Source organism: Salmo salar, chromosome 03 (assembly GCF_965601325.2).
Source record: "Salmo salar chromosome 03, fSalSal1, whole genome shotgun sequence".
Classification (NCBI taxonomy): domain Eukaryota; kingdom Metazoa; phylum Chordata; class Actinopteri; order Salmoniformes; family Salmonidae; genus Salmo; species Salmo salar.
Genome location: NC_138293.1, coordinates 5979968 through 6006121, shown reverse-complemented (window position 1 = coordinate 6006121; position 26154 = coordinate 5979968). Strand labels below are relative to the sequence as shown.

Sequence of the window (26154 nt, the reverse complement as noted above, 5' to 3'; positions counted from 1 at the left end):
ACAGGTGCTCTTCAACGATCCTCTACATTATACCGCTCCACTCTTTGCGTGATCCCCCCCCCCCCCCCAAAAAAAAAACTAGCGGCTCGTACGTGGCATTCTGTTGTGGAGGTATTACCCATCAAACTGTTACCATGCCGCTCTCATGCGGATGTTTTAAATGGTTTAGCCAGACAAATAGGCTTTGTTTGTCCCCGTGGTGCGCTGTAATGTGGACACAGCTATCTAGAGAGGAATTCCATAGGGGTTTTAAGGTAGCAATCTCACACCTCGGCGATAGAATCCTGTAGCCACTGCATAGCTTTTGATACGGATAACGTCCGAGTATTGATACGGTTAACGTCAGAGTATATTGATACGGCTATCTCAACTTCCCATAGGAACCGCGTAATACGGACGGCTATGACTTTTACGCGTGAGTGTGTAGAGTTTGGTAGACTGCATAGCAGCCGTAGGCGCTCGGTGGTTTAAAACTGAGACAGATGTTTTATAACTTTCCACACATGAATTATTACCTGGAACTATATGCTGGTTTTGAAATGTATCAATTGATTTCACCTATTTTATCTTGCCAATACGATTTAAAAAAAAAAAAATACATTTTAACGTCACTCTCTTCCAAACTATCTGTCAATGATATGCCGCAGCCCCGTGACATCCTCGATGTGTATGTCTGCAATTCACTCAATTTGCCTAATTTTGGAGGCATTTTCCTATATGGTTTACAGGGTATTTTAAAGTGATTCATAGACTCTTCACACAAACTGTATGAGGCACTGTTGTTCCATGCGAGAATATGCTACTGCCTATAGGTAGTACTGTAGCCTATGGGGCGATGCTCTCTCTATTGTAGGAGTGAAATACATTTAGAGGCCAGAAGTAGAAAACACCGTTTCTCCACTCTACCCTGGTTACCACTAAGCCCAATAACTCTCCACTCTACCCTGGTTACCACTAAGTCCAATAACTCTCCACTCTACCCTGGTTACCACTAAGTCCAATAACTCTCCACTCTACCCTGGTTACCACTAAGCCCAATAACTCTCCACTCTACCCTGGTTACCACTAAGCCCAATAACTCTCCACTCTACCCTGGTTACCACTAAGTCCAATAAGTCTCCACTCTACCCTGGTTACCACTAAGCCCAATAACTCTCCACACTACCCTGGTTACCACTAAGCCCAATAACTCTCCACTCTACCCTGGTTACCACTAAGCCCAATAACTCTCCACTCTACCATGGTTACCACTAAGTCCAATAAGTCTCCACTCTACCCTGGTTACCACTAAGCCCAATAACTCTCCACTCTACCCTGGTTACCACTAAGCCCAATAACTCTCCACTCTACCCTGGTTACCACTAAGCCCAATAACTCTCCACTCTACCCTGGTTACCACTAAGCCCAATAACTCTCCACTCTACCCTGGTTACCACTAAGCCCAATAACTCTCCACTCTACCCTGGTTACCACTAAGCTCCAATAAGTCTCCACTCTACCCTGGTTACCACTAAGCCCAATAACTCTCCACTCTACCCTGGTTACCACTAAGCCAATAACTCTCCACTCTACCCTGGTTACCACTAAGCCCAATAACTCTCCACTCTACCCTGGTTACCACTAAGCCCAATAACTCTCCACTCTACCATGGTTACCACTAAGTCCAATAAGTCTCCACTCTACCCTGGTTACCACTAAGCCCAATAACTCTCCACTCTACCCTGGTTCCACCCCACTCCCACACCCGGCCCAAGCTCAACGTCTCCACTCTACCCTGGTTACCACTAAGCCCAATAACTCTCCACTCTACCCTGGTTACCACTAAGCCCAATAACTCTCCACTCTACCCTGGTTACCACTAAGCCCAATAGCTCTCCACTCTACTCTGGTTACCACTAAGCTCGATGTCTCCACTCTACCCTGGTTACCACTAAACCCAATAACAATCAACACTACCCTGGTTACCACTAAGCTCGATGTCTCCACTCTACCCTGGTTACCACTAAGCCCGATAAGAGTTGTTGATGGAAAGAGTTCTCTCACCTATGTCTACCCCCTCCTCACCCTTCTTTAAACTAGCCTACAGTATGTCTGGATCAGGATAATTGCTTATTTCCCTTGATTGTAGATATTATGAAATTAATATTGGTTAGCCATTGCTGTTATATATGTATATGTTGATTCTCTTAAGTTGACTTTGATATTGTGAGCTAAGGCAGAAAGTCAATATCAATAGCCGAACCATGCCTAAATTATTTTTGATGAGGAGTGGAATGTATTCCAAACACATCAAAGGTTGCCATGGGTTCATCGTACAGGCATTTTAACTTACAGTGTGTTTGCCTTTGCTGATTTGATGCCGACACATATTACTGTAGCCTAGGTTGATTTACATCAACTAATCAAGATATTGATTGACTACAGAACCAGTATCTTACATTTTACAGTCTAGCTGTAATTCTAAAGAGGTTTCCGTCCATGTAAGGTTTCATCTTGGGTGACATGGGGTGCGTCTGTCTGTGACATCAGCTGATATCTATGAATTGGTGACCACAACTTCCTCTACCCAGGATGATATGCCATCTGTCTGGACAGTTCCTGTGGTGGGAATGTCCTGTGCACCCAAACCCTCCCCCCAACCATCACCTTCCTCCCCCCACCCTCCACCTTCCTCCCCCCACCCTCCACCTTCCTCTTCCCACCCTCCACCTTCCTCCCCCCAACCTCCACCTTCCTCCCCCCCAACCTCCATCTTCCTCTTCCCAACCTTCACCTTCCTCCCCCAACCTCCACCTTCCTCTTCCCAACCTCCACCTTCCTCTTCCCAACCTTCACCTTCCTCCCCCAACCTCCACCTTCCTCTTCCCAACCTCCACCTTCCTCTTCCCAACCTCCACCTTCCTCCCCCCAACCATCACCTTCCTCCCTCCACCCCCCACCCTCCACCTTCCTCCCCCCACCCTTCACCTTCCTCCCCCCCACCCTCCACCTTCCTCTTCCCACCCTCCACCTTCCCCTTCCCAACCTCCAACTTCCTCTTTCCAACCTCCACCTTCCTCTTCCCACCCTTCACCCTCCTCTTCCCACCCTCCACCTTCCTCTTCCCACCCTCCACCTTCCTCTTCCCACCCTTCACCCTCCTCTTCCCACCCTCCACCCTCCTCTTCCCACCCTTCACCCTCCTCCCCCAACCTCCACCTTCCTCCCCCAACCTCCAACTTCCTCCCCCCAACCTCCACCTTCCTCTTCCCAACCTCCAACTTCCTCCTCCCACCCTCCACCTTCCTCTTCCCACCCTTCACCCTCCTCTTCCCAACCTCCACCTTCCTCTTCCCAACCTCCAACTTCCTCCTCCCACCCTCCTTCTTCCTCTTCCCACCCTTCACCCTCCTCTTCCCAACCTCCACCTTCCTCTTCCCAACCTCCAACTTCCTCCTCCCACCCTCCATCTTCCTCTTCCCACCCTTCACCCTCCTCTTCCCAACCTCCACCTTCCTCTTCCCACCCTTTACCTTCCTCTTCCCACCCTCCACCCTCCTCTTCCCACCCTTCACCCTCCTCCCCCAACCTCCACCTTCCTCCCCCAACCTCCAACTTCCTCCCCCCAACCTCCACCTTCCTCTTCCCAACCTCCAACTTCCTCCTCCCACCCTCCATCTTCCTCTTCCCACCCTTCACCCTCCTCTTCCCAACCTCCACCTTCCTCCCCCCAACCTTCACCCTCCCTTTGAATACATTGTAGATAACTAACAATTAGATCATTAGGAGACATTATTCCAGATAGCCTGTTGAACTAGATACCCATCCATAATGGAATACCTCACTACCACACTGGCATGGCTCATCTATCCTCTTCCGCCTTCTCCTCCTCCTCCTCTTCTGCCTTCTCCTCCTCCTCCTCCTCCTCCTCCTCCTCCTCCTCCTCCTTCTCCTTCTCTTTCTCTTTCTCCTCCTCCTCCTTCTCCTCCTCTTCCACCTTCTCCTCCTCCTCCTCCTTCTTCTTCTTCTCCTCCTCCTCCTCCTCCTCCTCCTCTGTGTGTGATGTTTAAACAGACCAGAATTGTATAATGTGACTAGCAAACATTTACAGGCTTTCCAGGACACTGTAATTGTCACTTATGCTGCCAACTCTGTGTAGATGGTGACAAGAAACAGCACAGAGAGAGATTATAGCCTACATCTCATGATGTTAGGTACACCAACCCAAAGGAGCCCCAAAGCCACAGAGCCTTAAGGCAATAGGAAGGAATTAAAGAGTGAATCACGAAAGGAAAGCAACATTTCAGTGTCACTCTTTGGGTAGGAAAACATAGTGGAAAGAGTCTGGAAAATAGATGCTTCCAGAATGTGCTTTCGTTCATTTAGTTTCAACCTAAAGGGGATACTTTTCCTTTATGACTTTATCCAAATAGCATTTTAACACTGAAAGTGTGAAAAGAACCAACCCAAGACAGAGTGAATGTTTTTTTCTTCTTCTGTTCTGTACAGGGTTATAGTTTGAGAGCTGTATTGTTGCTGTTGTAAAACTGCTTGTCTCAAATGTCTCTACCAGATGTGGTCACGTGTGTCTGCACATGTGCTCCGTTTGGTTCCTTCGTTCGTTCAGCCTGGGGGAGAAATGTGCTCCTCAGCTCTCCCTCATCAGTGTCTCAGGCCTGTTAACATGACAGACAGTTGGCCTGCATTCTAAATGGCACCCTAACACCTACCACACAGTAGTGCACTACTTTTGACCACGAACTATGATGAAGGGAGTAGGCTGCTATTTGGGAATAAGACAAGAAAGTATATGACATGGCCCTGACAGCAGACAGGTAGCAGAGGACTGTCATGTATATCACAGGGCCCTGACAGCAGACAGGCAGTAGAGGACTGTCATGTATTTCACAGGGCCCAGACAGCAGACAGGTAGTAGAGTACTGTCATCTATATCACAGGGCCCTGACAGCAGACAGGCAGCAGAGGACTGTCATGTATATCACAGGGCCCAGACAGCAGACAGGCAGCAGAGGACTGTCATGTATATCACAGGGCCCAGACAGCAGACAGGCAGTAGAGGACTGTCATGTATATCACAGGGCCCAGACAGCAGACAGGTAGTAGAGGACTGTCATGTATATCACAGGGCCCAGACAGCAGACAGGCAGTAGAGGACTGTCATGTATTTCACAGGGCCCAGACAGCAGACAGGCAGTAGAGGACTGTCATGTATATCACAGGGCCCAGACAGCAGACAGGTAGTAGAGGACTGTCATGTATATCACAGGGCCCAGACAGCAGACAGGCAGCAGAGGACTGTCATGTATATCACAGGGCCCTGACAGCAGACAGGCAGGCAGCAGAGGACTGTCATGTATATCACAGGGCCCAGACAGCAGACAGGCAGTAGAGGACTGTCATGTATATCACAGGGCCCTGACAGCAGACAGGCAGCAGAGGACTGTCATGTATATCACAGGGCCCTGACAGCAGACAGGCAGCAGAGGACTGTCATGTATATCAGAGGGCCCTGACAGCAGACAGGCAGCAGAGGACTGTCATGTATATCACAGGGCCCAGACAGCAAACAGGCAGCAGAGGACTGTCATGTATATCACAGGGCCCAGACAGCAGACAGGCAGCAGAGGACTGTCATGTATATCACAGGGCCCTGACAGCAGACAGGCAGCAGAGGACTGTCATGTATATCACAGGGCCCTGACAGCAGACAGGCAGCAGAGGACTGTCATGTATATCACAGGGCCCTGACAGCAGACAGGCAGCAGAGGACTGTCAGGTATATCACAGGGCCCAGACAGCAGACAGGCAGCAGAGGACTGTCATGTATATCACAAGGCCCTGGAGGTAGAGGACTGTCATTCATATTTGAAGAGGATTGTTAGTTTACTTCTAACATATCCAGTTTAGATAGACAACGTGCCTATGAGTGACTGGGACTGGTAACATTTAACTATAGTCAAATCCCTTTTCCTTCTGTAGGAGTTTCTGCCCCTTTTTCCATTATATAGAATATGGTTTATAATCGGCACGGTGGTGCGGAAGGAAAGATGTCTCAAACTTGTCACACATAGCATTCTACCACCACCTCTGAAGGATGCGATGCTTTTTTCTTTTGTTTTAAAGATGTAGCATACTTATGTAGTGCTGCTAAAGGGTTTTGGGATATTGACCGTTTTTTTTTTTTGCGCTTCTGTGAGGATGTGGTTTGGAAGGAAAGGGGGTTTTGGTGGAGGGAGGGATAGAGGGAAGAGGGGAGAAGAAGGGGGGGGAGGCAATTCCTGGCCAATTCAGCACATCTGGAATATATGAGTCTTGGAGGTATGCAGTAATGCAGCAAGGCATTCTCCAGCTCACAAAGAGGCCTTTGGTTCAGCATGATTCTCTTTTTCTTCCACAACCAGTAGCTCAGTACTCGGGACAATATACAGACGGAGCTGGAGCCTTTGGGGGTTTTATGGGGCATCTTCTAGAGGGGAGAGAGATTTTTTTTAAATATAAAAAAAAAAAAACTTTCAGTGAAGTTATATCAAAACGTGACTTGTATTAGTTATGTGTGAGTTAAAGTACAGTGAGTACTGTAGGACTCTTATTGTTGTCCTCAGAGAGAAATAAACTGCCCAGTCATTCCAAAAAAAATCCATTAATCTCCACACAAAAGCAGTAAGAAAGCTATTGGAATGGGACATAAAGTGAGACTGAGGGCTCTATTTTCGGGCTGGTGTTAAGGACGTGCAAGTGTTAAAAACCCACGTTAGTTTTCAATTTCGTCATGTAAAAACGAGCGCACTGTCATCTTCCAGCCCTGACGCCAGGTTCGGCAATGTACCTGTCTAACATCAGCTCGCTTGTGCTGAGGTGGGAGGGCTGTAAATGGGTTAATCTGTAAATGGGTTAATCTGTAAATGGGTTAATCTGTAAATGGGTTAATCTGTAAATGGGTTAATCAGTAAATGGGTTAATCTGTAAATGGGTTAATCTGTAAATGGGTTAATCTGTTAAAGGAAAGATTAACCCATTTTTAATGTTATATTGTTTTTTTTTTATTGTTTTTTTATATCTCTGTGCGATGTTCTATCGATTCCCGGGGTCTTTTCATGTTTTCATGTGTATATAAGCTATATTGTGTATATAAGCTATAATACTTGCCGTTCAAGTATTGTAACATTTGGCACCGTGATAAAGTTTCTCTCACTACACTGGAAGTTAATAGGAATATGACTTCTAGATGGCGAAAAAATAAAAAATAGAGAAATTTATAATTCCTTCAAAACAAGCGCAAAAGTGTCAATTTCATGCGGCGCTAATGGAAAGTTTTCAGACCCAGGAAAATCAGAATCTTGTCTGTAACGCAGTTGATAATGGTTTTGATTTTGAGAATGGAAGCGCAGCCTATCCAGCTATGACTCACAGTGCCCATGGAAATAGAGATGTGCCTTTTGTGCCAGAAAATCTCACATTTAGAAACATACCTCTTTTTTTTTCTTCATTTCATTAGATTAAAAAACCAAGCATAGACTCCCCTCCCCTTAATCAAGTCTGGTTTAGCAGTATTGTATGGGTGCGTCTTTTTTATCCTGGCCATTAGCCAAAAGTAGCCTTTTGAATAAAGGGATTTTAAATGGTCTTAATGTTGAGGTGTTTGCCCTCGTACATAGGCAACAATACAATTGACAAGAGTCGAGTATTTTGTATAGACGTGCGAGTGTTCTGCAGAAAGACTTGGGTGTGCACACAGTACCACTGAACGACAGAAGGGATTTATGATATCATGCTTTTGAGACAATCCTTTCTAGTAATATTGGTGTTTGTTTAAAAAACAGATTGATCTTTTATTTATTTTTTTATTTTTTTTTGGGGGGGGGGGAGTTAATTTGATTAAAACCAAAACTTATTAGAAAGATTTACCTTGAATGGGTTTATGTTGAGAACGTACATGGCTTGAATGCAATACAATTTCAGCTGTTATTTCTGGAGAAGTCCCAAATATGATCAGTAGGATGGTTCTATGATGTTTATAAACATGCTCCCGAGTGGCCCAGCGGTCTAAGGAACTGCATCGCAGTGCTAGGGCCGTCACTACAGACCCTGGTTCGATCCCGGGATATATCACAACCGGCCTTGATCGGAAAATCCCATAGGGAGGCGAACAATTGGCCCAGCGTCGTCCGGTTTAGGGGAGGGTTTTGCCGGGGTAGGTAGTTATTGTAAATAAGAATTTGTTCATAACTGACTTGCTTATTTAAATAAAGGTTAATTAAATAAAACATTAGATTTACGAGCGTTGTAACAGTGAATGCACATTCCCCCTTTCTCTTTTATATTGGATCTTTACCCAGCTCCTGTGAACAGTTTGGATGTGAGTAAAAACCCTCCATATTCTGAGTTGCCTTTGTCTGTATTATACGCCCACGGGGAGCGATTATGGTGCCTTTAACTGTATTTAGAGCATTTAAAAAATATATAAAAAAATTGTAGAATTTGATTCGAATTAGACACACAGTCTTTTTTAGGCCTTATCAATAGCCTAGTGAATTTAATCTTGTTTATTGACTGTGTTTGAAATGTCCATATCCAGACTGTAATTTACAGTGGGGTTAGCCACCTATATCCGTGAGAATGCCATAGATTACGTTTAACAATGTATTTCCATATTGAAACAATGCAATAACGCAATTTAATAAGAACAATGTGGACTGTGAACATGTTCAACATATTTAGAAAATATGGAGCTAGCTATTTTAATGAACTAGTTAACCTCTTTTAATGGAATAACAATAGAATTAGAGTTGATGACGACGCAATACATAAAAGACCGCAAGCATGCAGCGCGTTCTGATTGGCCAGTGAGGGGCCAAGCGTCGACACACCCACAACGTGTTTATTGGTCAAAGCCCAGCACTCTCGTGCCACCGCTAGCTACTACACCCATAATTCTGGGTTTGAAAATAGAAAAATTACAGTATTTCTGACACACCCATGAACCTATAACACTACCACCAGCGCTGAGATTTACCATTGCGTTAGGTTTGTTAAAACAAAGCCCTGCCTGTCCATAATTTTGTCTTGAGAGCATTTCTTTACACTTCGGTTCTTCATTTACATTACAAAATAAGAGTACCATTTCCTGTACAAAGACAAGTTAGATCAAACAACCAGAAGAGTGGTTTCTGTTAATGTGGTAGCAGAGAGGACGTTATTAGTTCAGGTAATATGGTATCAGAGAGGACGTTATGAGTTCAGGTAATATGGTATCAGAGAGGACGTTATGAGTTCAGGTAATGTGGTATCAGAGAGGACGTTATTAGTTCAGGTAATATGGTATCAGAGAGGACGTTATTAGTTCAGGTAATATGGTAGCAGAGAGGACGTTATTAGTTAGGGTAATGTGGTAGCAGAAAGGATGTTATTAGTTCATTATGTCTTATAATAAGGAAGGGGAGAGTGTTATGGTGTGTGTGAGAGAGAAAGAGAGAGAGGGAGAGACAGAGACAGAGAGAAAAATATGTAGAGAGGGAGAGAGAGAGAGAGAGAGACATAGAGAGAGAGAGGGAGAGACAGAGACAGAGAGAAAAAGATGGAGAGAGAGAGAGAGAGAGACATAGAGAGAGAGAGACATAGAGACAGAGCGAGAGAGACATAGAGAGAGAGGGAGAGACAGAGAGAGAGACAGAGAAAGAGAGGGAGAGATAGAGAGAGAGACAGAGAGAAAGAGATGGAGAGGGAGAGACAGAGAGAAAGAGATGGAGAGGGAGAGACAGACAGAGAGAAAAACATGTAGAGAGGGAGAGAGAGAGAGAGAGACATAGAGAGAGAAAGACATAGAGACAGAGCAAGAGAGACATAGAGAGAGGGAGAGACAGAGAGAAAGAGATGGAGAGGGAGAGACAGAGAGAGAGACAGAGAGAAAGAGAGGGAGAGATAGAGAGAGAGACAGAGAGAAAGAGATGGAGAGGGAGAGACAGAGAGAGGGAGAAACAGATGGAGAGAGAGAGAGAGAGAGGTGGGGGTATAGGGAGAGAGGTGGGGGTATCGGGAGTGGTGTCAGGCCTCCTAATGTGTTCAGCATGTTGACTAGCCACGCCCCCAGGACCTCCACCTGGCCTCCAAGCAGGAACAAGAAACTTCCAGATCAGCACTTCCTGTCCTCAACCAGCCAGATGTTACTTGGAAGATTATGAAAATATAATATAATGAAAAATGTAAACAGTGATATTCTGTAAGGTGATAAAATCAGATTATTTAAATCCCTCTTTATGAATAGGTGTGGTTGAAATGGATTTTAGGAGTAGGAGAAATGTCTCCACAGTAATAATACCTTGTCTCGGCTTCTGTCCAAAGTCTCTTTCTAATCGGACAACTAACTTTCCAAAAAATGTAGAGAGAGGTCCTTGACGAAAGTTAATATCCATAGTTTATACAAAGTTTACATCGCTGTTAATTGAACTTGACAAATTACAACACATTATTCTGAATCTTGAGAATATTTTTTTTGACATAGAAATAAAATGACTTGGAAATAGAATGACTTTCTACAATAGTCATTCTTTTTCTATGCTTTATTCCATCCATAAAGTCTGTTATTCCTTCGTCGGTGTATCTTGGCCTAGACGCCACTGGTTTCATTGTACTTTATGGTGTTTTATAAGTGACTCAGAGATATATCATGGCTTTATAAGAAAGGCTTCATTATTAAGCCCTGTGAAATACTTTCCCAGGAGCACAGAGAGAGAGAGAGAGAGAGAGAGAGAGAGTGAGGGAGGGAGAGGAAGAGAGAGGGAGGCAGAGCCGAGTGGGATCAAAACGTCTTCCTGTTACTTTAACTTGGTCAATGGGGATTCAACACACTGAGAACCCCATTAGTTTGTATCACCACTTCAGTCAGGTCACTTATTAAATTCCTTCTTTGAGTCAGACTTCGTCTGTCAGAAGATTGCATATTAAATTCCTTAGGTCTATCTTTAGATCTACAAAGACCTATAATACTTCCACTGTTAACAGATCAAAACACTCTGAGATTAACCCAGTTTTTATCATCAGTTATAGTTATAGTAAGAATATTGCAATAAGAATAAAATAAATAATAATAATAATAGTTAATAAATAAATAAATAATAAAAATAATACATTCAAATCCAATCCAATTTTATTTGTCACATGTTTCATAAACAACAGGTGTAGACTAACAGGTACCAGTGCTGAGTCAATGTGCACGGGTACGAAGGTAATTGAGGTAGATATGTACATATAACTAGGAATAAAGTGGCAGATAATAAACAGTAGCAGCAGCGTATGTGACGAGTCCAAAAAAAAGTTTGGGGAAAAAAAATGGTCAATGCAGGAAGCTATTTGGTTAATTAAGTAACTATTTAGCAGTCTTATGACTTGGGGGTAGAAGCTGTTTAGGGTCCTGTTGGTGCATTTGTGGCAGAGAGAACAGTCTGTGACTTGGGTGGCTGGAGTCTTTGACAATTTTTAGGGCCTTCCTCTTACACCGCCTGGTATAGAGGTCCTGGATGGCAGGGAGCTCGGCCCCAGTGGTGTACTGGGCTGTCCACACTACCCTCTGTAGCATCTTGCGGTCGGATGCTTGCGTTACCAGGCGGTGATGCAACCAGTCAAGATGCTCTCGATGGTGTAGCTGTAGAACTTCTTGAGGATCTGAGGGCCCATGCCAAATCTTTTCATCCTCCTGATGGGAAAGAGGCGTTGTCGTGTTTTGACTACGATAGATCCTTAGTGATGTTGACACTGAGGAACTTGAAGCCCTTGACCCACTCCCCCCCCCCCCTACAGCCCTGTCGATGTGAATGGGGGAGTTTTCCTTCCGTTTCCTCTAGATTCTTCTTTGAGTGAGACTTTGGGACCAAACACATTAGGCCTATTCTTTCAATGAATCCAACTCTCTGAGAACCCTGCGGATCTTTATCATCATTTCAGTGAGATTGCATATTAAATTCCTCCTTCTAGTTGTCTTTTCTACGAAGCCTTTATATGCCAGACTAGAAAGGCTTCAGAAGCTCCCATTCTTGTCAGATCGTGAAACAATCTGTTACTTTATTATTGTTATTTGCTACTTTGGAAGGCGCTGCTTCCTGTCCGTTGACCCGGTAACAGAAGGACAGAGGGGTGACATAAGGGTGACATAAGGGTAACATAGAGGTGATGTAAGGGATGGACTTGGACCAGAAATCATCCCGGACCATTTTTTACTCTTGTGGCCCCCCCATTATTCTCCATATAATAATACTTTTGCACCAAAGCCCCAATTTAGACCGACCCACTGAGTTAAAAATGGACCAGTCCATCTGGCATTTGCTCGGGAAATGCCCTATGGCCAATCCGCCCCTGTATACGGTTGGTGTAAGGGTGACATAGGGGTTTTTCTGTCCAGACAAGATTATCCCATGTTGTTGGGGATGGCTGGATGGCTGGAGGAGAATCTTTTGATGTTTGTTCTGGGTTTAGTTAGTCTTATAAGATGAGGGGTTCAGAGACAAGGGCTGCATATCAAACGAAGTGCACTATATAGGGAATAGGCTGCCGTTTGGGACGTAGCCAAGATGTGAAACGTGATGAAAGTTCTGTTAGATCATCTCCTTTTTTTTCTATTTGTTTAGAGATTATTTTTTTTTAAATCTTTATCTCTGCATTGTTGGAAAAGGGGTACCAGTACTGAGTCAATGTGCAGGGGTACGAAGGTAACTGAGGTAGATATGTACATATAACTAGGAATAACATGACAGATAGTAAACAGTAGCAGCAGTGTATGTGACGAGTCAAAAGAGTTAGTGCAAAAAGGGTCAATGCAGATAGTCCGGGTAGCTATTTGCTTAACTATTGAACTAACTATTTAACGCTCTTATGGCTTGGGAGTAGAAGCTGTTCAGGGTCCTGTTGGTAAAAAAATGTGGTGTATCGGTACCGCTTGCCGTGAGGTAGCAGAGAGAACAGTCTGTGACTTGGGTGGCTGGAGTCTTTGACTATTTTGAGGGTCAACCTCTGACACCGCTTGATATTGACTTGCCTAGTTAAATAAAGGTTCAATTAAAGTCCAGGATGACAGGGAGCTCGGCCCCAGTGATGTCGATAGTTTGTTCATATTTCCCGTGTTATGTCGATAGTTTGTTCATATTTCCCGTGTTATGTCGATGGTTTGGTCATATTTCCCGTGTTATGTCGATAGTTGGTTCATATTTCCCGTGTTATGTAGATAGTTTGGTCATATTTCCCGTGTTATGTCGATGGTTTGGTCATATTTCCCGTGTTATGTCGATAGTTGGTTCATATTTCCCGTGTTATGTAGATAGTTTGGTCATATTTCCCGTGTTATGTAGATAGTTTGGTCATATTTCCCGTGTTATGTAGATAGTTTGGTCATATTTCCCGTGTTATGTCGATGGTTTGGTCATATTTCCCGTGTTATGTCGATAGTTGGTTCATATTTCCCGTGTTATGTAGATAGTTTGGTCATATTTCCCGTGTTATGTAGATAGTTTGGTCATATTTCCCGTGTTATGTAGATAGTTTGGTCATATTTCCCGTGTTATGTAGATAGTTTGGTCATATTTCCCGTGTTATGTAGATAGTTTGGTCATATTTCCCGTGTTATGTAGATAGTTTGGTCATATTTCCCGTGTTATGTCGATAGTTTGGTCATATTTCCCGTGTTATGTAGATAGTTTGGTCATATTTCCCGTGTTATGTAGATAGTTTGGTCATATTTCCCGTGTTATGTAGATAGTTGGTTCATATTTCCCGTGTTATGTAGATAGTTTGGTCATATTTCCCGTGTTATGTAGATAGTTTGGTCATATTTCCCGTGTTATGTAGATAGTTTGGTCATATTTCCCGTGTTATGTCGATAGTTTGGTCATATTTCCCGTGTTATGTAGATAGTTGGTTCATATTTCCCGTGTTATGTAGATAGTTTGGTCATATTTCCCGTGTTATGTCGATAGTTGTGTCACTGTCATTCTGGTTAATAACAGGAGGGCGAATAGCGATAGGCTATGTGGTTGAAATCTTTTCGGCCTCCTGCAGGGGACGAGGCCTTCTCATGTCCTCTTCACCACTGTGTTGGTGTGTTTGGACCATGATCCTTAGTGAGCTGATCCTTCAGTAACAGTAGAGACACTGAGATACGTCTATGTACGGTGAGGTCTTCTTTAGAAAAGGATCCACATAAATCATCTGGTAACTGGATGGCTATTCCAAATGGCTATTCCCTATATAGTGCACTACTTTGGACCAGAGCCCTATGGAACCCTCTTCCATATATAGTTCACTACATTTGACCAGAGCCCTATGGCACCCTCTTCCCTATATAGTGCACTACTTTTGACCAGAGTCCTATGGCACCCTATTTCCTATATAGTGCAACACTTTGACCAGAGCCCTATTGAACTCTCTTCCCTATATAGTGCACTACTTTGGACCAGAGCCCTATGGCACCCTATTCCCTATATAGTGCACTACTTTTGACCAGAGCAGAGCCCTATGGAACCCTCTTCCCTATATAGTGCACTACTTTTGACCAGAGCCCTATGGCACCCTATTCCCTATATAGTGCACTTCTTTTGACCAGAGCCCTATGTGTGCCATGTGGGACGTTTTCAACCTATTAGTGAGTAGTGAAGAGACCCCCTGTGTGTACGGCTCCTTTAAAACCTTGTCCTGCTATTAGCCTGCTTGAAATTCCCCATAACCATACTGTATATCACTGTGACCCTCAGGGGAGGGAGGGAGGGGAAGTAAGTAAATTAAATAGTTAGAGAATTCCTCTCGTCTTTGCTGATACAGCTAGTCAGTTGAGAGAGATAGAAAAAGAGAGCGATAGTGAGAGGAACAGGGAGGGAGAGAGAATTAGAGAGAGAGAGAGTCACAGACCATAGTATGTGTAACAGTTGTATGTAACACAAAAGACACTCACTCCTTCAGTTCCTGTTCCATTAATAGGAAAGGTTCTCAGTGGTGTAAATTGCCTGTAAAACCTCAACCCTACTGTGCCAGACCCAAAGGCCGAGTGGCCACGTTTTATCCCTTTCTCTCACACTCTCCAACTCTCTCTCTCTCTCTCTCTCTCTCTCTCTCTCTCTCTCTCTCTCTCTCTCTCTCCCTCTCTCCCTCTATCTTCCCCTTTCTCTCTGGCTCCCCCATGCTCCCTCTCTCCCTCTATCTTCCCCTTTCTCTCTGGCTCCCCCATGCTCCCTCTCTCCCTCTCTCTCTCTCTCTCTCTCTCTCTCTCTCTCTCTCTCTCTCTCTCTGTCTCTCTCTCTGTCTCCCTCTCTCCAACTCTCCCTCCCTCTCTCTCTCTCTCTCTCTCTCTCACACTGTCTCCCCCCTCTCTCTTAACCTCCCTCCCTGTGGGTCTGTAACTGTGGTTTTGTAGAGTGGACCCCATATAGGCGGGGGGTGGGCCCTATTAAACCCATTAGATGGCCCCTAATCATCTTTACAGGCCCACCGCCCAGGTTTCTGCATAAAAACACTGGTGGCCGTATCAGTAGATTTGTCTTCACGTGCAGTAAAACCATCTAGGGGTGTGGTAAAAACATGTCCATCTTCTTGGGAAAACGTCAAACCTCCATCCTTTTTGTTGAGTGTTGACCTGTTCTATGGCAAAGCAACCGAGCTACCACTACAAAACAGACCAACATATCTACTGTAGCAGGTCATAGCTGTGTGCTGGAAAACCTTGGTAGAGCACATGGGGTGGAGTAGACATTGTGGTGCTCATGTGAATTTCCTGTCTTTTTCAGGCTTCAGTTCTACTACTACTTAAAAACGTAGTTGATAGTTAATACCATGGTAATTACACAGTAATATACTTAAACTGTGAGGTGAAAGCTATATATACTCATTTAATAGCTTTCATGTTAGATTAAAGATAGTAATGTCTGATTTTATGGTTTTGTGCTTTTATGAAACTCATTTTTGTACTAAACCTCTTGAGGTCAAAGCTATAATGAGGCTACTTAATCCTCACCCCTGAGGTAAAAAATAAAAAAATAAAAAAATCGACAATACAGTACATTTGCTATACTGCTACCATATGAACAAACTCTTTATTTTTACCATGTGAAAATACAAAACATTTCTCCCTGTCCTCTCTTCACAGCTGACCCAGTGGATGTACTCAAGGTTCTGGACTTCCACAGCTCCCCGGATGGCGTCCGTAAAGCTACGGGCTTCTGCGCTCACCGGAGAGGATCTAAACCTGACATAGCCTTCCGTGTGGGGAAGCAGGCCCAGATCAGCGCTCCCAGCAAGCAACTCTTCCCAGGTGATTTAACCGATCTGGAGACACACACACACACACACACACACACACACACACACACACACACACACACACACACACACACACACACACACACACACACACACATCAAACCTCACGTAAATTGATTTACCACACGCTTCCCGAGTGGCGCAGCGGTCTAAAGGCTCTGCATCTCAGTGCAAGAGGTGTCACTACAGTCCCTGGTTTGAATCCAGGCTGTATCACATCTTGCCCGTGATTAGGAGTCCCATAGGGCGTCGCACAAACACATCAGAATTCATCAGAGGCCATTTTGGAAAGACAGAAACGTCTTTGATAGTGTTTGAATTCCAGATGGCACCGTATCCCTATTCCCTATGTTGTGCACCTCATAGGGAATAGGGTGCCATTTTGGACACTTCCAAGGGGTCTCCATAGAGGTATGCTACTGTCCTAAACTGCTTACTGTTCAAACCAGTTAATCCACAGTACTGACAATAAAACAACAGAGGACTGGCCCACCCCTCATAGCCTGGTTCCTCTCTAGGTTTCTTCCTAGGTTCTGGCATTTCTAGGGAGTTTTTTCCCTAGCCACCTTGCTTCTACACCTGCATTGCTTGCTGTTTGGGGTTTTAGGCTGGGTTTCTGTAAAGCACTTTGAGATATCAGCTGATGTAAGAAGGGCTTTATAAATACATTTGATTGAAATTTGATTGATTGAACAACAGAGGGAATACAACAACTAGGTCATTAGCTGCAACGGTACAAAACACTGTCTAACCTGATGTTGATAGATATGGAACAGGGATATGTTTCAATTCTATCCATTGGTGGAATTGAGATGTTTAATGTATGAATACAGCAAGTACAGCATGTACCCTGTAGAGATAGATGAATAACTGAGAGTGTAGGGCCTACGCTGTAGGGATGATTGAATTGATAGAATAGGGCCTTGTCATAGGCGTCGTAAGGATTGGACCAAGGCGCAGCGGGTAAAGTGCTCATACTTAATTTATTTGAAGTAAAGTGAACACTTAAACAAAAATAACAAAAGAACGAAACAGTTCCAAAAGGCTAAACAGAAAATAACCACCCACAAAACACAAGTGAAAACAAACCCCACTAAATATGGCCTCCAATTAGAGACAACGACAACCAGCTGCCTCTAATTGAAGGTCATTGCCAAAAACCCAACATAGAAATAGAAAACTAGATAAACACATAGAAATAGATAACATAGAACATAAACCAAAAACCCCGAAACACACAAAACAAACACCCCCTGCCACGCCCTGACCAAACTACAATATCAAATAACCCCTTTTACTGGTCAGGACATGACAGGCCTACACTGTAGGGATTAATGATCAGATAGAATAGGGACTACACTGTAGGGATTAATGAATTGAGAGAATAAGGGAGGTTAATTGAGATGTTTAATGTATGAAGGAAGACTGCAGATACAGAATGATAAGGCCTATACTATAAGGACACGTAGGGCAACGACCAAGCATTTATTAGCTCGAAGGACAAAGTTGGTTCTTGTCCGTTGGAGTCGTTTGCCCTCTTTCTGGTTGAAAAGATAGACAGTTAAAGACTCTAGTTGCCTACTTGGCTCATACTGGCAGGATACTGTATACAACTTTACTAGACACAGTGGCTTGTTAAATACTGTTTCCTCCGTCTGTGAGTGTTGGTGCTTTGCCAAATTGCCCAGACAGCAAAAGAAAAATAAAGGCACAAAATACCAGGAGATTAAATGAACAGTGAGATTTTCTGTGATTTTAGGCCAAAATAATTATTTGCCTGGGAATATTACTGGTTTTAAAGAGTGGGAATTTCAGTCAAATAGGCTCAAATACAATTGAATGGAGTGGAGTACAGTTTCCCATTTGAATTGGCAATAGTAGCAGTCTGTCAGAGTTCTCTAAACGAGAAAAATTCAGCTTTTATATCATCACCAGCAAACCTATTAGTCGTTTATTCTACTTAATGGTTAGTTAAAGAACTACATTTGTTAGGATTGTTCTCTTTTCACACACCTTGTAAAACGAATGGTCCAATTAGGTCACTTGTGACTTTCAAGATTAGCCAGTTGCTCTTATACGTGCTTAAAGTACCCAGCGACAAAGAACACATTTAAACTTAAATTAAAGTTATTAGTATCTACTATAATTGGGATAAAATTAAAGGTACAAATCTGTAATTTTACGAGCCTGACCCTGCCACATCGTCTGGTAAACTAAAGGATGAAGCTAGGGAAACGTAACCCCTCTCAAGTAGACAAAGCTATGGGTGTGAGGGCTAACAGTCCATGAGATTGACATTATTATTTTAATGTGTCATCAAGGATGGGCGTAAATAAAGACAAGCCTTGAATTCTGGGCTCCCGAGTGGTTCAGCGGTCTAAGGCACTGCATCTCAGTGCCAAGAGGCGTCACTACAGTCCCTGTTTCAAATCCAGGCTGAATCACATCCGGCCGTGATTGGGAGTCCCATAAGGCGGCGCACAATTGGCCCAGCGTCGTCCGAGTTTGGCCGGGGTAGGCCGTCATTGTAAATAAGAATGTGTTCTTAAAATTGCCTTGTTAAATAAAGGTAAAAAGAAAAACAAAAATTATATAAACAGGAAGTCTCCCAGAAATATGATGATGTCATTAGGGCTGTAACGGTCATGGAATTTTGGATGACGGTTATGGTGAGGAAAATTGACCCCGGTCACTGTTATAACGTATCCCACCAGACATGCCACCAGGGGTCTTTTCATAGTCCCCTAATCCAGAACAAATTCAAGAAAGTGTACAGTTTTATATAGAACTATTATTGCATGGAACTCCATTCCATCTCATATTGCTCAAATGAACAGCAAACCTGGTTTCAAAAAACAGTTAAAGCAACACCTCATGGCACAACGCCTCTCCCCTATTTGACCTCGATAGTTTGTGTGTATGCGTTGATATGTAGGCTACGTGTACCTTTTTTTTAAATGTATGTAGTTCTGTCCTTGAGCTGTTCTTGTCTAATGATGTTCTGGAATTTGTGTCATTCTGTATTATGTTTCATGTTTTGTGTGGAACCCCAGGAAGAGTAGCTGCTGCTTTTGCAACAGCTAATGGGGGATCCTAATAAAATATACCAATATAACAAATAACCGCTCCTGACTGCATGCGCTGCTGCTGCTGCAGGGAGGGGGGGGGGGGGGGGGCGTTGCCTAGACAACCGAAGACTCGTTTGCTACAACACCTTGCTTGTTTCAGCAACAAAGTTTCATCACGTTGTTAAGAGTCCATGTTACCGCAGAAACAGACTCAACCAAACGATTTCCCAGCCGTCCCCGTCTTCAGTCAGCTGTTTGTTCCACACTAAACGTTACTAAACTCACTGTCAACTGCGTTTATTTTCAGCAAATTTACATGTGTAAATATTTGTATGAACATAACAAGATTCAACAACTGAGACATAAACTGAACAAGTTCCACAGACATGTGACTAACAGAAATTGAATAATGTGTCCCTGAACAAAGGGGGGGTTTAAAATCAAAAGTAACAGTCAGTATCTGGTGTGGCGTCTCACAGTACGGACATTGCAATTTATTGCCCTGGCCACATCTGCAGTCCTCATGCCTCCTTGCAGCATGCCTAAGGCACAGACACGCAGATGAGCAGGGACCCTGTGCATCTTTCTTTTGGCGTTTTTCAGAGTCAGTAGAAAGGCCTCTTTTAGTGTCCTAAGTTTTCATAACTGTGACCTTAATTGCGTACCGTCTGTAACCTGTTAGTGTCTAAACGACCGTTCCACAGGTGCATGTTCATTAATTGTTTATGGTTCATTGAACAAGCATGGGAAGCAGTGTTTAAACCCTTTACAATGAAGATCTGTGAAGTTATTTGGATTTTTACAAATTATCTTTGAAAGACAGGGTCCTGAAAAAGGGCTGTTTCTTTTTATGCTGAGTTTATTATTATAATTATTAATCTTGATTTAGCAGGCCTAGTGTCTGTCTGTTTTTTACATTTCGGAAGCCTTGTTTTCTTTTTTGTCTTTTGGACTTCAAAAGCATCTTTTTGTCCCCGGTTATTACATTTTTATACAGCGTTTATAACGGTTATTTTATTTTCATGATGGTCTCCATCCATATCCGTCAGTTATAGGGTTATTCTTTATTTTTGCCAGCCTTAAATGTCATATTACCGCGTCCACCTCTATCCTCTCTAACTCTTCTGTGTCTGATGATGTCATATTACTGCGTCCACCTTTATTCTCTCGAACTCTTCTGTGTCTGATGATGTCATATTACCACGTCCACCTCTATCCTCTCGAACTCTTCTGTGTCTGATGATGTCATATTACCGCGTCCACCTCTATCCTCTCTAACTCTTCTGTGTCTAATGATGTCATATTACTGCGTCCACCTCTAACATCTCTTACTCTTCTGTGTCTGATGATGTCATTTTACTGCGTCCACCTCTATCCTCTCTAACTCTTCTGTGTCTGATGATGTCATATTACTGCATCCACCTCTATCCTTTCTAACTCTTCTGTGTCTGATGATGTCATATTACCGCGTCCACCTCTATCCTCTCGAACTCTTCTGTGTCTGATGATGTCATATTACCGCGTCCACCTCTATCCTCTCTAACTCTTCTGTGTCTAATGATGTCATATTACTGCGTCCACCTCTAACATCTCTTACTCTTCTGTGTCTGATGATGTCATTTTACTGCGTCCACCTCTATCCTCTCGAACTCTTCTGTGTCTGATGATGTCATATTACTGCATCCACCTCTATCCTTTCTAACTCTTCTGTGTCTGATGATGTCATATTACCGCGTCCACCTCTATCCTCTCGAACTCTTCTGTGTCTGATGATGTCATATTACCGCGTCCACCTCTATCCTCTCTAACTCTTCTGTGTCTAATGATGTCATATTACTGCGTCCACCTCTAACATCTCTTACTCTTCTGTGTCTGATGATGTCATTTTACTGCATCCACCTCTATCCTCTCGAACTCTTCTGTGTCTGATGATGTCATATTACTGCATCCACCTCTATCCTTTCTAACTCTTCTGTGTCTGATGATGTCATATTACTGCGTCCACCTCTACCTTCTCTAACTTTTCTGGTTTTGATGATGTCATATTGCTAAGCTAACCTATCTTCTTGTTGTTCGCCCTCCTCTAACATTCTTCCCTTCACTTTTGGCGCTACACATTGATGATTACCCAGGAGTTTGGCAGCTAATGGGGATCCAAATAAACAGAACCAATCAGATGAATAATGAACCTCTCTAACCAATCAAATGAATAAATGAACCTCTCTAACCAATCAGATGAATAAATGAAGCTCTCTAACCAATCAGATGAATAAATGAACCTCTCTAACCAATCAGATGAATAATGAACCTCTCTAACCAATCAAATGAATAAATGAACCTCTCTAACCAATCAGATGAATAAATGAACCTCTCTAACCAATCAGATGAATAAATGAACCTCTCTAACCAATCAGATGAATAAATGAACCTCTCTAACCAATCAGATGAATAAATGAAGCTCTCTAACCAATCAGATGAATAAATTAACCTCTCTCTTCTTTTTCTTCTTTCACCAGGAGGAGTGTTCCCAGAGGACTTCTCAGTGATGTTCACCATCAAGCCCAAGGCAGGCAGCCAGTCCTTCCTGCTGTCTGTGTATAATGAGCAGGGGGTCCAGCAGCTGGGTGTGGAGGTGGGACGCTCTCCTGTCTTCCTGTACGAAGACCAACATGGGAAACCTGCCCCAGAGGATTACCCATTGTTTAGATCCATCAACCTCGCTGATGGCAAGTAAGTGATGTCTGAGACACCTGAGTAACTCATCACTACTGTATCACAGAGCAAGGCCTTTTATGTTATGGACAAGGTTAGGGTTGGGGTAAGGTTAGGGTTAGGATTAGGGTTAGGGTTGGGGTAAGGTTAGGGTTAGGATTAGGATTAGGGTTAGGGTTAGGGTTAGGATTGGGGTTAGGTTAGGGTTAGGATTAGGGTTAGGGTTGGGGTAAGGTTAGGGTTAGGGTTAGGATTAGGGTTAGGGTTAGGGTTGGGGTTACGATTAGGGTTAGGTTAGGGTAGGTTAGGGTTGGGGTAAGGTTAGGGTTAGGGTTGGGGTAAGGTTAGGGTTAGGATTAGGGTTAGGGTTAGGATTAGGGTTAGGGTTAGGATTAGGGTTTGAGAGGGTTAGGGTTAGGATTAGGATTAGGGTTAGGGTTAGGATTAGGGTTAGGATTAGGATTAGGGTTTGAGAGGGGGTAGGCGCTGTTTGGGTCAGTTTTAGGATTTCTCTTTCCTCAGGTAAGTAACTGAAGTTTGTCCTTTCACTTGGTGACTGAACCTAAACCTACGAAAAGTTAGAAGATGCTCATTGGTGTGCAGTTTTATGCTTGTTGTGCTTTTGATGTTGTACATGGAGGACGGTAAGATGTTTCTGAGAGGGTCTGTGGCCTTACTGAGTTCTTAGTGCAGACATACTCCATACCACATACAGTCCATTCGGAAAGTATTCAGCCCCCTTGACTTTTTCCACATTTTGTGACATTACAGTCTTATTCTAAAATTTAATAAATAAATAATACATGTCTTCAGCATTCTACACACAATAACCCATCATGACAAAGCGAAAACAGGTTTTTAGAAATGTTTGCAAATGTATTAAAAATTTAAAAACACAAAGAAAAAAAAACGTATTTACATAAGTATTCAGACCCTTTACTATGAGACTCAACATTGAGCTCAGGTGCATCCTGTTTCCATTGATCATCCTTGAGGTTTACCTGTGGTAAAGTCAATTGATTGGACATGATTTGGAAAGGCACACACCTGTCTATATATGGTCTCACAGTTGACAGTGCATGTCAGAGCAAAAACCAAGCCATGAGGTCGAAGGAATTGTCCATAAAGCTCCGAGACAGGATTGTGACACAGTAGCCTTCATCAATCTTGAATGAAATAAGTTTGGAAACACCAGTTTTTGCTTTGTCATTATGGGGTATTGTGATGTCATTATGGGGTATTGTGATGTCATTGTGGGGTATTATGTGTAGATTGATGAGATTTTTTTATTATTTTTTAAATTCATTTTAGAATAAGGCTGTAACGTAACAAAATGTGGAAAAAGTCAAGGGGTCTGAATACTGAATACTGAAAATGCACAAGTATTAGATTTATATGCTTCATTGTTTAGTTATTGAAAACATAAGGAATATAACTGTGGGATGGTTGTATTTTTGAGTAACCCAATTATTTATTTGGCAGGGTTTTAATTACAAATAGTTTTTGCCAAATTATTTACAGCTGTCTGTGTTGTTGATGTGTAGTTAACTATCCAAATAAAAGAGTTTGAGCTTCATAAATGATCTAACTGTAACATTAATATTCTGACTGTGAACTCTTTGCTAATATGAAACATTTTGCGAAAACGTGCCTGATACAATTGTCTACAGTGAAATTAAATGCTGCATTGGTATGTGACTTCAATGTCTGTAGTTGATTTATCTGTTTTCCAAAACTTGTAAAGTAGACTAAGCCTGTTTCAATTACTGTAATTTTATTGTTTTATTGTTTGTCTAACTAGGAATTTTTCTGAGAAGATCAAATTATCTTCAACAAGAACAACCTAGTTTTAAATCTGTTGGCATCTCTCTGACGATGCCATACGGTAGATCATCTCTGACTATTTATTTTATTTTAACCAGGCAAGTCAGTTAAGAACAAATTCTTATTTTCAATGACAGCCTAGGAACAGTGGGTTAACTGCCTGTTCAGGGGCAGAATGACAGATTTGTACCCTGTCAGCTCAGGGATTTGAACTTGCAACCTTTCGGTTACTAGTCCAAAGCGCTAACGACTAGGCTACCTGCCGCCCCAAACTAATACCAGACTGTAGATAATCTCTGACTATACCAGAAGGTAGATAATTTCTGCCTATACCAGACTGTAGATAATCTCTGACTATACCAGACGGTAGATAATCTCTGACTATACCAGACTGTAGATAATCTCTGACTATACCAGACGGTAGATAATCTCTGACTATATCAGACTGTAGATAATCTCTGACTATACCAGACTGTAGATAATCTCTGACTATATCAGACAGTAGATCATCTCTGACTATACCAGACAGTAGATCATCTCTGACTATATCAGACTGTAGATAATCTCTGACTATACCAGACTGTAGATAATCTCTGACTATATCAGACAGTAGATCATCTCTGACTATACCAGACAGTAGATAATCTCTGACTATATCAGACTGTAGATAATCTCTGACTATACCAGACAGTAGATAATCTCTGACTAATACCAGCCACTAGATAATCTCTGACTATACCAGACTGTAGATAATCTCTGACTAATACCAGACTGTAAATGTATATCCTGTGCTCAGGTTTTACCATTCATCATCAACAAATACACCACATACGTTTCATGTTCTCCTCCAAATCTCTCATATTTCTCTAACCCACTTCCTCCTCTGTCCATGTGTAGATGGCATCGCGTGGCCATCAGTGTGGAGAAGAAGAGTGTGACCATCATTGTGGATTGTAAGAAGAAGCTGAGCAGGCCACTGAAGAGGAGCGACGGGGCAGACATCAACACTGACGGCATCATTGTCTTTGGAACCAGGATTCTGGATGAAGAAGTTTTTGAGGTAAGAACATTTAAAGGCCCAGTGTAGTCAAAAAACATGATTTCCCTGTCTTTTATATATATTTCCACACTATGAGGTTGTAACAATACTGCGAAATTGTATAAAAAATTGTAAGGACATTGGCCGTTGCTTACTGTGCCATTGAGTTGTTGATTTTATGTATGGATAATATGCAGCAAATGTTGGATTGCTATCTTTTTGGGACAGGCCTGTACCCGGGGCAAAAGGGGGCTTAGTCCCTATATAATAATAGCAAAAAAAGTTAAAATGATTGATTGACAGGTTGGCGCAAAATCTGTAATTCCACTTTGCTGTGTCAGCACTATGTGTGCAGCGTGATGTGTGTAAGGAGGCTATGGAAAGCCATTGGACAAAATGGTTTTTGTTAACTGGTAATTTCCGGCTTTTGGACGATAAAATACTGAAAAGCTGATTAATAAAATTGTAGCTGGGAAAAAATTTTCGTGGCTCCCCCTGCTGCTGAGGAGAGAGAGGGAGTGAGAGAGGAGCCTTGGCCTAGGCAACTGTTGATTGTAAAGATGGAGGCCTTTTTCATTGAAGGAAAACTAAAGTTAGAGAGGGAAAAGCCTACTAGCCAGGGCTCCAGACCGCCACCATTTAGTTGCATTTTGCGACCTTTTGACACCTGGTGGTGGGAGATTAAAAAAATGCATTGGTTGCATCGGTGCAGGCTGCACATTCATTCGTCTCACTAAAAACGTCTTATTTTTTTAGGAGGCTAAAACCATGATTCGGTCAAATTGTAAAGTGGATTAAGGCAGCCCCCCCCCCCCTCTGATTCAGAGGGGTTGGGTTAAATGCGGAAGACACATTTCAGTTGAAGGCATTCAGTTGTACAATTGACTAGGTATCCCCCCTTTCCTTTCCATTATCCTCGTGATTCCTTTAATGAAAATGTCTGCCTGCCCATGTACCTGTTTCTCAGGGGCCTGCTGCTATGTCTAGCGAGCCACTCTCTCTCTCCTTTCCCAGGCACGAACAAAATATCCCCCGGGAGAAAGAAAAGTGTTCTGGTTGTATAACATTTTAAAGTCAAAACATTCCTGGGAAGACACACCTATCGTATTGTCACAGAAGGAGAGAAGATGTTCTCAGCTTTCTGTTGGTTTACTTTTTATTTCTCAACTGTCAAATTTGAGCTCAATATCAACTATTTAACAAACATATTTGATATGGCTT

At 42.9% G+C, this 26154-nt stretch overlaps 1 protein-coding gene across 1 annotated transcript in view; it reads left to right on the top strand.

Moving 5' to 3' along the window:
• The window catches only part of LOC106596897 (collagen alpha-1(XI) chain), a 184425-nt gene that overhangs the window by 805 nt on the left and 157466 nt on the right, over positions 1–26154 (top strand). The window contains exons 2-4 of the mRNA XM_045714451.2: positions 16118–16282; positions 21875–22088; positions 24792–24954. Coding sequence (XP_045570407.2) covers positions 16118–16282; positions 21875–22088; positions 24792–24954 — 542 coding nt within the window. The remainder of the gene's footprint in view (positions 1–16117; positions 16283–21874; positions 22089–24791; positions 24955–26154) is intronic.